Below are 14714 nucleotides of genomic sequence, written 5' to 3' on the forward strand. Positions count from 1 at the left end.
CACTTAGTACTATAGTCTACTGGTATTTCTCTTCACTTATAAGTGAGAGATCTTAGGTTCAATTCTCGCCAACTGCGAGTTTGAACCACATTATTGTTAACCCATTATGAGGCTAAACCCATCTCATTCCCCTTAGTATAGATAATATCATTTGTTAAAAAAAAATGATATCAATCTCTTGAGACTTAGAAATCCCTCTTGAGACTTTGGAAGTTAACAAAGAAGACCAAAAGAAAATGAGAGGAAAGGGATAAGCAATTATTTAATGTGACTATGTGTTAAAATTAAAACTGCTCTCATACATGATGCAAGAGACTTGTAATTTTAGTAGTTAAGAATATTTTTCTCTGCACTTGTAAGCCAAATAATGATCCACAATTCACTTTTATAAAAAAAAAAAAAACAATTGTCTCAAGGACAACGTTATCAGGGCCTCCCTGACATTGTTTTTTCTTAGGCAATACACACGAAATCCCATCTCTGTCTAGTCACTACAAGGTTTTGAGATAGTTTCAAATATTTTGAGAATATTGATAGTGTCAAGTGAAACTGTTTTCAATATGTTAATGAGGTTAGGAAATGTAGATATTTATATGTAAGTTTTGTGCTTAAGTTTGGTTTCATATATTATTTTATTAAATTTTATAGTAAATTACACGAAAAATATCCTAAGTACGATTACTGTAAAATGTAATGATGTGACTTTACCCCAAGTCATCATTTAAAATTGTAGTTGAGAAGGGGAGTAGCACTAACAGTGTAGCACCGGAAACTTATTTCAATTCAGTTTGTTTGTTGGTTGATCAATTGAATCAACCAGAAACAGACAATTCCATGGAAGGTGGATGCAAACTTTCATGGAAAAAGGAAAGATGTCCCACCCTCAATTCCTATGCCAAATAATAATTTAAGGGTGATGCGCATCCTTTTTATTTTCACATGCCTCGGTTAATATTTAGCAATTACATCGAAATAAATTAAAGAGAATGAAAGAACAAAAAAAATAACATAAGCTATGTAAAAGATAGAAAGATATGTGTGGATAATACTATCTTAATTTAAGAGCATCTACAATGAGGGGCTCTATATGAGGTTGAAAAAGTGGTGGATATAACCTAATTTAGAGCTCTAAAAAGAATCTTTTTGAATGAGGTGTTATACACCTTTTGGACTCTCCATGGGGCTACATATTTATTTATGTAGTAGTTTGAACAAACGATATTATCTGCATTAAGGGGGTCGGAGAGTGAGCGAAGTCTCATAATAGGATAGCAACATTGTGGTTTAGATTTGTCTTTGACAAGAATTGAACCTATGACGTCTCACTTACAAGTGAAAGGAACACCACTAAACCGTAGTACTAAGTGACACTTAGTTAGTAATTTGATTACACGGGAGATGTAACAACCCGTCCCGGGATTTACGTAAGAAAATGGGTATTTTTGTATTTTTTTTCGCTAAGTTTGGGGATACCGTCCTTTTTAAAATTGTTTTTATCCTTAATTGGTGAGCCCAAGGGGCCCACCCCCTGTCTTGTTTCCGGTTCCCTTTCCCTTTCCCTTCCTTTTGTTTTTTCTGAAAAGTCTCTCTTCTCTCTTCTCTCTTTCTCCCTCTGATTTCTCCATCCTTTCCCCTCTCGGTGCTATTTCTCCGAGCATAACACACCCACACACACACACACACACACCCATGCCCACGCCTATAACTCTTTTCTAACCCCGTGGTGGTGTTTTGGACGTCAAACCACGAAGAAACCACCTCGGGAGACATTTCTCAGTTTTCCGGCGAGCACCGCCCCTTTCGAGGCGATTTCCGGCCAAACCACAGCGAGTTGGCCGACGTGCGAGGTATCAATCTCTTCGTCTCGCTGAGTACTACAACTTTCCTTTTTGTTTCACCTAATTTCATTGAGTATTGAATAAGTTATACTCATTTGAATCTTACCCAGTTTCCGGCGACCTCAGTGACTTTCGAGGTGTTTTCCAGCCAAACCACGGCGAGTTAGACGTCGTGTGAGGTACCATTCTCTTCGTTTCTTCGAGAGCTATGATTTTCATTTTTGAATCACTTGATTTCGTCGAGTAGTAACAAAGTTATGGACGTTCAAAGTTTGTCTGAATTCCGGCCGAATTCCGGCCTTCTTCTCCGGCGTGAAACCCAGCCCAAGAAAACACCCAGGCCTTCAGGCCGTTTCCTTTCACCACGGGCCTTAGGCCTGTTTTGGTATTTGGCCCCAAAACCCTAACCCTTTATGTTTTTATTTTTATTTTTGTTTACTTTAAAACCCCAAAGGCCTTAGGGCCTTGGTTGCAGCCCAAACCCATTTTCTGTTAGCCCAAAACCCAAACCCATTTTCCTTTTTACCCAAACCCAACCCACTTAAAAACCTAACCCAAAACCCTAACCCAAAACCCTAAAACCTAAACCCAATTACCCTAACCCAAACCCTTAGGCCCAAACCCGGATCCATTACCCAAACCCTAAACCGGGTTGACTCTGACGGGTTGACCCACGACCCGTTGACCCTGACCCGTTGACCGTTGACCCGGTCAACGGTCAGCGTTGACTTTGACCGGTCAACGGTCAACGTTGGCTTTGACCTCGGGTTGACTTTTTGGGTTTTCGTGCGGGACCCCTCCTAGGCTAATTTCGACGTCCTAAACCCGTTCCCGATGTCCGTTTTCCCAAATTCAATCGTTTGAGTAGAGTTTGACTAAATGTACCATTTATGTGCTTAGGGGCAATTATCGTTGGCGTTTCCTTCTTCGCTAGATGACGTGGCTTTTCGACGGCGAAGTACTGTGAGTGGACCCCTTCTAAAAATGCATGTTTTAATGGTAGAATTGCATACACAGAAAAGCATGACTTTACGATTATGTTTTATGAAACGTTTTGAGATAATATGCTTACTAAAGCTAGTTTGAATTATTACTATTTTTCCTATAACCCATGTTCTTATAGAATATCTGATGGATGACGATATGATATTTAGAACATGTTTAGAACACCTCTTTATAGTATAGATGATGGATGACTTTATACTATGAAGTTGATTTTCAATATATGTATGTTCACTGGTTTTGTACTTACCTAGTGGTCCTTTCCGCTACGGGACGTAGGGATAGATCCGGTCCGTCCCGGGCGACGGTTTGGTGTTGGCATAGGGCCTGGAGTGTGTTTTCCTCTGACTGTCTGCTCAGAGACGGGGAGCCGGCAAGGGGCCTGAAGTGCATTTTCCTCTGACTGTGTGCTCAGAGACGGGGAGCCGGCATGGGGCCTGGAGAGTTATATCGGACATTCGCTAGTGTTTATTATTTATGCGATTTATGATTTGAGATATTGCACGACATGCTAGGTTTTGGAAAACCTATGTTTATCATTATATATTTGTGTTTTCATAAAACCTGGGGGTTAGTATGTTGATAACTGTTTTATTATATATATATCAACTTGGTCCACTCATGTTTGTTTTGCGCCCCCTTCAGGACTTAGAATCAAGGCATACAATCCCGACGTCCAGGCACTTCCGCATCGGCATCTTCGAGTCCTCTCGGTGTAGGACCCACTCCTTTGTTCATTCAATTTTATATTATTTTCTTTTAGTGTTCAAGATTAGTGGTGTGCTCTGAACACGGTCCTTATTTGCATATTCATTATTCTTTTATATTTATAAACCTTATTTATCCTTTGTTTTCAGCATTTGCACTCAATAAATGGCTCTCGTCACCCTCGGGTGTCGGCCAGCACGTGCCTATCCTGGTATTCGGGGAATATCGGGGTCGGGGCGTGTCAGGAGATTTATTTTTGTCTTAATTTTTCTTAAGTTGATTTGTGTATGTGTTATTTTAAATTTTTTGTTCTATAAACTTTTCAACCTAAAAAAATTCAAATTTTGATAAATTTTTTTTATGAACAAACGATATTATCAACATTAAGGGTGTGGAGAATAAGTTAAGCCTTACAATGGGCTTGCAATAATGTGGTTCAAATTCACCTTTGTTGAAAATCAAACCTAAGAACTCTCACTTACAAGTAAAGACGAATACCACTACTCTGTAGTACTAAGTGGAAAAATTCTGTCAAAGTTAAATTTCATCACTTATGCACCGTTGAATTTGATTCTCTTATCTCAGTCTAATACATTGGTTGTTTCTAAGAAATCAGACAAGATAAGATTTCATTTCATTACAACCATTAAATTTGATTATATTATCTCAACCTCATCCGTTGATTTATTTATCTGATGGCACATTCTCCACAGTCAAACAAAATAAGATTTCATTTTATAACAACATTCTAAGTCTTGTATTTGTAGAATTTAAATAACTACATCGTAGTGAGTTTACAATTTAGGTCTGTTTGCTTGTTATACTTTCAAATATTTAAATTGTAATACCCTTACAATATAGGTATGTTGTTTGTTTATGTTTTCGGTTTAGGCCTCTAAACTACTGTTAAATTTCATCATTTTTTATGTACTTTTCAATCTAGAAAAGTAAACACAAAGCACAACATTTTTTCTTAATCAAGAGCACAAAAAAAAAAAATAGCTATTGTACGTTTATATTTTCTTAATCAAAAAACGGTTGAAATTTTAAATTCTTAAATCATGTTTTGGAATTAGAAATGGGTTGGCCCCCTAAAAAATAAAAAATATGAAAAAAATCTATGTTCTCTAGATAAGAAAATTTAAATTCTAAACTAAAAAATAAAAAAAAATCAAGATTGTGCCCTCAATTTGGTGCATGTTGTAGCCTAATTTTTTGTTATCAAAGGAAGTTACTAGCCCATGTGGTGGATGTAGACTCATTTTTCGGCCTATTGGGAATGAAAATTTTCACTAGAGCTACAAATGTAGTAGCCTCAACGAGAACTAATGTAGTAGTACCCTATAAGCCCCACATACTATAAACTTCTTCCACCTGGCACTTGAAACCCTTTCTGTTTCTCTTCTTCAGTTCAGTAACATAACTACTCCTTATTGGTAGCAGGGTTTAAATTTTCTTTGAGACAGTCGATATTTCCATAGAAATAAAAATCATAAAAAGATATGGAAATGGGGGGCTTCACCTTATATCGGAGAAACTTAAGTTTAGGCTAAAATTAACATATATCTTCAATATTTTTGACACGTTTGTTAAATATCGGAGAAACTCTTATATTTCGTCTAAACCAATGTTTGACAATCCCTAAAATTTCATTATAAATTTCCATTATTTTCATCAAAAGTAACGGATATCAATATTTGATATATTTGCCGATATTTCTACAAATTTGCATATCAACATTTTTACTGATACCGATATTTTAAACACTGGTGGTAGGTGTGTTGAACTTATGAGTTCTTGAACAGTTGCTCATTCAAAACAGATTTTTTTTTCTTTTTTAATAGTGCTTCGGAGTATCAGATATTCCAAATTTTTTGTTAGATTTTTAATTAAAAACACAAAAAAAATCAAGAGGAAACTGATAAAAAGCTCGAAGCATCTATTGGCTCTACACGTTATTCCAAAGAAAACCTAAAGGGGGCGTTTGTTGCGCCGGACTATCTCGGACTGGATTAGCTTCAAGGACTAAGCCGGACTGGCTTAGACTACACTAAACTGGACTAACTTAGTGAAGCGTTTGGTGCAGTATTGGACTAAGAAGCTGGATAATAACAAATTCTAATATTATATTATTTAATATATAAATTATTAATATTTTATTATGATCTTATCTTTTTCTTCATCTTTTCCTACCATTTCCGTCCCACTCTTTTCCTCTTCTCTCATCGTCCCACCCTCTCCCTCTTTTTTTCCTCTTAGACCTCTCAATTCATGTCTCTTTCTCATTTCTGGTCAAACTCCTTATTGATTCCAGTCTCTATTTCTCTATCCTCCCTCCCTCTCTAGCTATGCGTTGTTCGAATGGAACCTCATGACTCCAATTTTCCCGACGAGTTGCAGGTTTCCCGATGTGTTTTCCGGCCAACCCTTGTTAAATTGGATGAAGTTAGCACCGCCAAAAAATTCATCACCATCCTTAGACCGAGATCTTAGCTTTGAATGCTCAAATCTGTCATGGATTTGAAGAAGCCCAAACAGGCCGAGACTTCCAGGCCATTTTCCGGCCACATTCGACCACATTTTGGCCTCGATTCAGGTAAAATCGTAATCCTGTCGGAAAGTTAATGATTGATCTAAGTGACCGGAGATGACGAGGAGTTTGTTGGGAGTGGTCGTTAAGCATGACGAGGATGAGAAAGAGAGGATAGTCTTAGCTAGTCCCATGGTTATTGGGGGGTCTCGCTAAGACCTCTTAGTGAAGGGTTTTGTCCATGCTAGTCCCCTTTAGTCTCATTAATGTTAGTCCCAGCATGGAACAAACACAGTATTGGACTAACAGGTAGTCCAGTCCAGTCCAGTCCAACCTAGTGAGGGCAAACAAACGCCCCCAAAAAGTTATGTGCGCACAACACATTGGTACTGTTGGTTCTGTGATGATATGTTTGCTTAAATAAGTAGAACTTACCCTTGGCCCTGTAAGTACTCACAAACGTCTCTCTATTATTTTATTTTATTTTGCCCGAAATGTTTCCAATAGAAGCACGTTAAAACTTCCATTGAAAACGAAGTCTGTTTCCATTCAAGCACGTATGCTGCTTGGAGAAGCACTTGACCTCCCCAAATTTTGTAACTCAAAAACAATTCTAAGTGTCTACTTTCTCGGTTCGAAGTTTGGTTTTCTTCAATGATGTGATGGCGGCGACGGTGTGGTCTTTGCTGCTGGAGATTATGATTTTTTATTGTTTATTTTTTGCAGCCTTCGACCTTGAGTTTGTGTGAGCATCCCGTTGTATCTTGAGTTGCGGCTCTAATTTTGTTTGGGCTTTTACTATCTCTACTGTTGTTTAGCTTGTCTTTTTTTCTTTTTTTCTTTTTTTGGCCTTGTATTAATTTTTAATGTAATGAAAGATATTTTAACTGATAAAAAAAAAAAAAAATCACATTTCCAAGTTTTGGATTAAAGAAAATGGGAATTCAATGTTCTAAAACTAAATGTTGGTGAGGGACCATAGTGAATTCAATGTTCAAATGGGTAGTTGGATTAATGAATGAATCATTGTCAAAGGGACCATAGTTAATTATCTATTGTACAACCCTTAATATTTATATAACTAATCGAGCGCCCTAGTCAATCTATATCGCTCAAGTCTATCTATACAACAATATTTTATTCTAAATGCAGAGACCACTGTTATAGGTGTTGTGTCACCTTTATTATGCGAACTGGACTGGATTGTGACATGCAACCTCTTCTCGTTGTTTTTCTTGTTGTTGATAAACCTGGGAAGTTTGGCGGCGAAGTTTCTTAATACTTGGGGCTAGAGATGATTTATGTTGTAATTCTAAAACTTGTAAGGATACGTTATGTGATAAAACTTGTAAGGAAACGCTATTACGATTGAATGAATTTAAATTTTAAGATTTGCATTTCTCCACTAAACATATTTCAAAATTTAAACTCATTTAACGTAACAGTGACAAAATAAAGTGATGAATATCACCGTCACTTCTCTTAAAGATTAAACTAAAACTTAAATAAAGAAATAATTAGTGCCTAACGTCCTTGAAACTTTTCGAGTAGCCTGAGCATCTCACATTCACATGCGATCATTATTGTTGTTGTTTAATCAAAATCAAAATCACCATGAGAAGGGTCCTTCGATCTCGTACTACATTGTGCATTCACTGTAGAATCTGCTTTGCCAAATTGCAAGTGCATGTGCTAAGGAAAGATTTTTCAATGTGACCGGTACATGGAATAGTATATTATGTGTCATTATATAAATAATGAGATATATATGTTAAGATGTTAACAACTTAAAAATAAAATTTCTCACCACTTCTATTAAAATACGTGATGTACCATTTATATTCCCGTCATAATTAAAAATTTCTCGTGCCAAGGGACCATAGTGAATTATCTATTGTAGAACCCTTAATAATTATATGACTAATCGAGCGCCCTACTTAGTCTATATCGCTCAAGTCTATCTATACAACAATATTTTATTCTAAATGCAGAGACCACTGTTATAGGTGTTGTGTCACCTTTATTATGCGGAGTGGACTGGATTGTGACATGCAACTTCTTCTCCTTGTTTTTCTTTTTGTTGATAAATATAGGAAGTTTGGCAACGAAGTTTCTTAACACTTGGGGCTAGAGATGATTTATGTTGTAATTCTAAAACTTGTAAAGATATGTTATGTGATAAAACTTGTAAGGAAAACTATCACGATTGAATGAGTTTAAATTTTAAAATTTACGTTTCTCCACTACATATATTTCAAAATTTAAACTCATTTAACGTAATAGTAAAAAAAAAATTGGTGAATATCACTGCCACTTCACTTAAAGACTAAACTAAAACTTAAATAAAGAAATAATCAGTGCCTAACGTCTTTAAAATTTGTCGAGAACCCTAAACATCTCACATTCACATGCGATCATTATTCTTCAGCCACATCATGTCCATATACGTGTGTTCGCCCATGATTTACCCAAAAAGCATACTAATGAAGTTTCAAAAGTCTATTAGACTTTTAGCCTACTGGACTTAAAAGCAAATATGTAAAAAAGAAGTCTCTACCGTCTACTAACCGATACATGCCAATCAAATTCATTAATAACTCATACAACAAAAAAAATCTTTATTAACCAAAATATTTGTTTGTCTTTACCACATTGGTGGAAAGAAGTTGAGCCCTTACATGACAGCATGAATTCAAATCTCATCGATGGCTAATCTAACATCTATTCTAACAAAATCTATCGTTTGACAAAAAAAAAAAAAAAAATTATCTTTAATTAGGTTTTCAAGATTCTAGGACATCAAAAGCAATACAGGGCTAAAATCGAAAATCAAATTGAGAAACTAAGAAAAGATAAATTAAAAACTTAAGAGAAATACAGATTGAAATTTTGAGAGTACCAATAACAGCTTCCTTCTTTTTCCATTGTTAATTTTCACAATAGCAACTTGACAAAGCAGTAAAGGCAAGGCAACTAGTATAGGACAGCTTCTTTGCCTGCACCAGCAGCACTTACCACATGGTCGTGCTATGGAGATTCCGTCCACGTCCCGATCAACAATTAAAATGCATAGTTTATGCCTATTAGTGTTTCATCTAACAATGATTTTATTCGGACACATAAAACTAATACATTTTATTAATTTTTTTTTTTTTATAATTATATAAAATCTATCTATGTTAGAGAGCGTCAGCCATTATTTTCCCCGGAAGCTCCAAATAATGGAACGTATCGTTACCAAAAAGAGAGATGATTTTATTTTGGTGAGAACAAAAAAGCAAGGTAAAGGAATGCATCTTTTATGGAAAGAGATGATGGAATTGCATCTCCACCGGAGAAAGAAATTGTGATCAGCATATCAAATATGATACATCCTTGCAAAATTGTCATGTGTATTGAAACTTGACATACGACGATCAGGATTAAAACTTGAATGTAGAGGAGGGCCTGCTGTCATGACCGAACCCACATTTGCAACGTTTTCTAATGGTTAGCCCAACCAGTTGCATTAGCAGCTAAGCTAGCAGCTTTGCTTCACTAAAATTCTTTCATTTGCGTTGTATTATCCTCTGCGCTGGCTTCGTTTGTTCTAATTGTTGGTAGGAAGACCAACTAGGTTAAGTTCCTCGATCGATTCGACAGATTCGAAAACATCGATTCGATTCCAACTGCATCACATTGTATGACATCAGTTGAGATTTTTGGGTTCATGATTTTTTTGTCTCGTTGTTTTGCACGTATACTGGCAGTGTAATGTGAATCTTTCATCTCCTCTTTCTGCTTTGCCCATGGCCCGAGCTCTACTCCCTTACCTCCTTCTCCATCAACTGCAAAACATAAAAGCAAAACCTTGATTTACGCAGTGCGAATCTATTTGGGAACAAAACAGAGAACTTCAATTTCGACCCTTGCGCCATCGCGACCATGATCGACACCATGGATCGCTTCTTGTCCTCGTCACCTGGCCCGCCTTCCACCTCTTACAAATCCCCGTCGTTCTGTAGAAGAAGACGCTGCAAATTTTATTTTTACTTTGGGTAATAGACATCGTTTTGGCTTTAAATAAGTATCAGAGTTCTTGTTTTTTATTTGAGTAATAGACTGCGTGGTTTTGGCTCTTACACGGCCTTGATCTTCACCATAGGAAATTTTTTGAAAGGCAAAGAATAAAAGATGGGCAGAGGAAGAGAGATAATCCGAGTCCCTATCCAAGACCAAACGGATATACCCAGAAGTGACAAAATGCTGCCAAGGAGTTGTTACTAAAGTGGCTGAACAAGAAAGAAAACGTGACGATCAGAAAGGTATGTTATTGGAGAGATTTAAGGAAGACCATCGTCATATGCTCAACATGGTCGGGCTAGGATACAAAACATCAGCCCTAGGTTACAAGGCAAGGTAGCAAGGTAGCCTTGACTACAGGTGGTGCAAATGGAATCAGCCGGTGGGTTGCAACTAGGAAAGCAAAAAGAAGCATCGTCCAGCAACCAAGGGCATCATCCTAACAACAAGCCCTGCCTATGTGCACAACAGTATACCAACTCATTTCCACATTTTACGCTAAGGAAGGGCAAATCAAGGTGATGCTATCGGAAGCAGAGACATGAGTGATGAGTGCAAGTGAGCGAGTGAGCGGAACTAATCATCTTGTGAATTAAACCGCACAAATCACTAGAGTCTACATGCTAATCAGAAGAGAAGGCATTTTAAGGGATGCTAGTCAAATGAAATCCTAGCAACTTGCATTCCGAATGTTGCACGAAACCCGAACAATAAACATCCAAATTGGCATCACACAGGTTCCGAATTCTAACAGACCAGATGCAACGCCATAGCACTGTTTCACAGATCAAACAAATCATCCCCAACAACTAAAATGGCTCCGGAATTCACAAACCAAACTATAATTCAAAACCTAACCAAAACTGATAGTGACTCAAGAGAACACAAACATTGCAAGCAGCAAGAATACTACTGCAATACTATCAGTTCCTACCAACAATCTTCACCAAAACGTTTAATTAACCAAAAGAAACAATGCGCATCGCTTTCGATTCTAAATCCAAACTTGAACAAAATCACATAAGAAAACATTGCATCCGCATTCGTTCCATAGAAAACCCGAAAAGCATAGAAAATTGGCAATAGTTTCCTTCCTACTTCAAATGTACTATAACATTAAAAATCTTCCAGAAAATTAAGGGAACGATAACTTGGGATTTTAAGCAAAACCCATCATTCTCTAAACCCTGATTAGTACCTCCTGGGACCACCACGCCCGAACCCGCCGAGGTTCTGAGTCTGAGCTTCCGGGTCGACCCGCTTGACCCCAGGCATGTCAGCCATGCCGAGAGAGGAGAGCATGTCGAGAGTTTCCTTGTCCACGGAGATCTCGTCGGTCTTGATAGCGGACTCTTCGGGGACGAAGTCCATGCGGCGCTCGCGCTCCTCCTCCTGCAGCTTTAGGGAGATACCGCGAACCGGGCCCTTCTGGATCCGCTTCATGAGGTGGGTAGAGAATCCGGCGATCTTGTTGCGGAGGCGCTTGGAGGGGATGATGGCGACTTCTTCCAGGATCTTCTTGTTGGTGTGGAAGTCCAGGGTCATGCGCGAGTAGTATCGCTCGATAACCTGGCGAGATGACTTCTTCACCGTCTTTGTGCGAACGCGGCCCATGCTGGCGGATTTGCACGGTGGGGTTGGGAGGAGACGGCGGCTGGTGAATGTGTGTGTGAGGCGAGGAGAGGGTAAGAGATACAGGAGGCTAGGGTTTTGGATATATATTGGAAAATCTATGAAATGTTGTTGGCTGGTTTATATGGGCTCTGGGCCTTGTTCAGATTTTTTTTGGGGCCAATGTATTGTGAAATTGGGCCTCATATTTTATTAGTATTTTTTAAACTATTTTTAGAAATACTAAAAGCGTCTTTAATTACGATTTGCAAAAATATTTAAAAGTTCTTATAGATTGGAAGATCTCACTGAGACCATATTTTAACGGCTCTTATGCTTGCAAATCCTAGTCACTGCAACATAATTTTGAGAGTAACGTGCCGATTGGGCCATGCAATTTATGTTTCTTCCCTCTTCAGTTCCGTCTCTTAAACACCATATTAGACGTCGTTCCAATACATGCATTTGACATTAATTGCTTAATTTCTAAATTCTATATACCAAATTTATACCAACAAAATTCCAAATCATTGGCCATATATCACTAGACTCGTTACAATTTTCAATTCACAGAAGGTAGGCCTACCCTTCACTTGATAGAGACTTAATAGGGATTGTGTGTGTGTGTGTGTGTTACCATTTAAGTTGGGCCCATTTCCAGAAATCACACGCTACTCGACTCAACTGTGTACGCCGTGGAAGTCTTGCTGTTAATGACATTTACACAGTGAGTCGTGAGACTTCAAGACGCCGCCCATAGTTTCAACAAGCTGATATTATATTTTTAATGGATTATTTGTCATATCATATGTTTAGCACATCATTTTATAATTTTGATACTAGAATTGTGTTAAAAACATGAGGTGTCAGAAAATTTATGGAGAGTCTCACTCCTTATCATTTTTCACGTGACCACGTTATAAAATATTGTACTAAAAATATGAGATAACGAAGAATTAATAAAGAGTCCTACTTTAAAAAAGTCTTCTTAGCATTTTTCTTTTCTAATTATTATTTTAATACATCGATATTTTCACTTTAAGAAGAAGAGGAGTTCGAATAAGCCACATAATGGATAACTTAATTTGCATAGAAAAATATGCTATTGTACTACTCGCTAAGTATTTATATCAATCATAGTTTCAATAAAGTGGCCCACAGTTTTAACAAGTTGACACCGCCCATAGAGATAAGGTACTTTATCACTTTATGTTAAATGTCTCCAGGCCCCCTTCTTAATATAGGGAGTAGAATTAGTAAGTGGTCACTAATTGGATCGAAACAAAATAACTGGTCAATAAAATTTTCAAATACACTAATGCACCTAGACCAAACAAATATTACTAGTGCCATTACATGTACAACTAGCAGGTATTTTCTTACTTTTTTTTATATTTTTTTAAGAAAAAAAGAGACCAGCTGGTCGTTTCGTTACGGCAAGCCACCATCGTATAATTCACTAGCGTCAGGGATTGAACTCAGGATGTGCTATGTGGAATACAAGCTTAGAATTCATCACAACCTCTAGGTTAGACTACATTGTAGTTTCCGTCTGTCGATAAGTGAATTTAAACCTTGCATTGCAATTTTTATTTTGTTATAGTCAAATTAATCACATATATAAAGAGAGTGAGTTCGGGTGTCAAGTTAATCATTATGACTCAGAATTTAGATCTCGAATTTTGATGTAGCCCAAAACTCAATATTTAAATCTTGAACCACAAACTCCACCCCAACCTAAAACAAAAACCATTACTAAACCTTAAACTCAAACAACCCTTAAACTCCTAATACTCATTCTAAAACCCTAAACCATTATTTTACATATTAAATCAATCCAAGTCTTAAGTCATATGCTTCTACAAATATTTGTTCATTGGCTTCATTACCAATTTACCATCAAGGAAAACATATAGAATTTTATGGTGATCAGCATCTTCAAGGACAAGCTGTTTTTTGTCCCTATGTTCCAGGTTGTTTATAAAATCAAGGCTACTAGAGTTGCCATCCTCAAGTGGTTAAAGGTGGTCTTTCAAGGTAGAAGGGAAAAGATAAATGAGATCCGCTTGAAGCTTGGCTTTATCCTCGCTTAACCTTTATCAAAGGCATCCTTAGCAGAGATGTTGCATTTAATGGAGCATCTGGATGCTCTTCTAGGCCAAAAGGAGACCTATCGGTGCCAGAGGTCTCGGTCTCTTTGGTTGCGGAAAGGGGACAGGAACACCTTTTTTTTTTTTTATCAATGGGCCAAAAACCGTAAGGTAAAAAACTTTATCAAAGGGCTACTAGACAGGAATGGCTCATGGCAATCCGATGACAGAGGTATTAAGAGCTCAGTCCTGAGCTATTTCGAGGACCTTTTGGCGACCGGGGGATCGAGAAGAAGTCCTCCAGACCACCAATCGTCGAGTGACTCCTAATATCAGTTTTGACTTTCCAGTGTCGGCTGAAGAGGTTCGGGTGGCTATTTTCAGCATGCACCCCTCCACGGCACCGAGGCCCGAGGGAATCTCCCTCTTCTTCTATCAGCGTTTCTTGGCCCATTGTTGGTCCGAATATGACAATCGTCATCCAACGTCTTTTCCAGTCGGGCAGAATTCTCAAGCAGATAAATTTCACCCATATTTGCCTTATTCCCAAAGTGAAATACCCCAAGGATATGTCCTAATTTAGGCATATTAGTCTCTGCAACGTGGTCTTTAAAATTGCGTCAAAAGGTAATGGCGAATCGGCTAAAATGGATCCTTAACCATATCATTTCTCCTACCCAGAGCGAGTTCGTCCTGGGTAGATTGATAGCAGAAAACTCCCTGTTGGCTTCGAAGATTTCTCATTCGCTCATTAAGCGTCGCAGGGGTAAAAAAGGGTTCTTATCCCTAAAGCTGGACATTAGCAAGGCTTACAATAGAATTGAAAGAGGCTATCTATAGTGTATCTTATCTCGTATGGGGTTCTCCCTAAAA

The 14714-nt window shown here is 37.7% G+C and overlaps 1 protein-coding gene across 1 annotated transcript; it reads right to left on the bottom strand.

The window, feature by feature from the left end:
* Positions 1–11161: 11161 nt before the first annotated feature.
* Positions 11162–11839, bottom strand: LOC103940296 (40S ribosomal protein S17-2). Its single transcript, XM_009350387.3, has one exon. It carries the CDS (start codon positions 11752–11754, stop codon positions 11332–11334), a length of 423 nt encoding a protein of 140 aa, XP_009348662.1. The 5' UTR covers positions 11755–11839; the 3' UTR covers positions 11162–11331.
* Positions 11840–14714: the final 2875 nt, after the last annotated feature.

This window comes from the organism of the source record quoted next, unplaced genomic scaffold (genome assembly GCF_019419815.1).
Source record: "Pyrus x bretschneideri cultivar Hongxiangsu unplaced genomic scaffold, Pyrus_bretschneideri_v1 Contig17, whole genome shotgun sequence".
Taxonomy (NCBI): domain Eukaryota; kingdom Viridiplantae; phylum Streptophyta; class Magnoliopsida; order Rosales; family Rosaceae; genus Pyrus; species Pyrus x bretschneideri.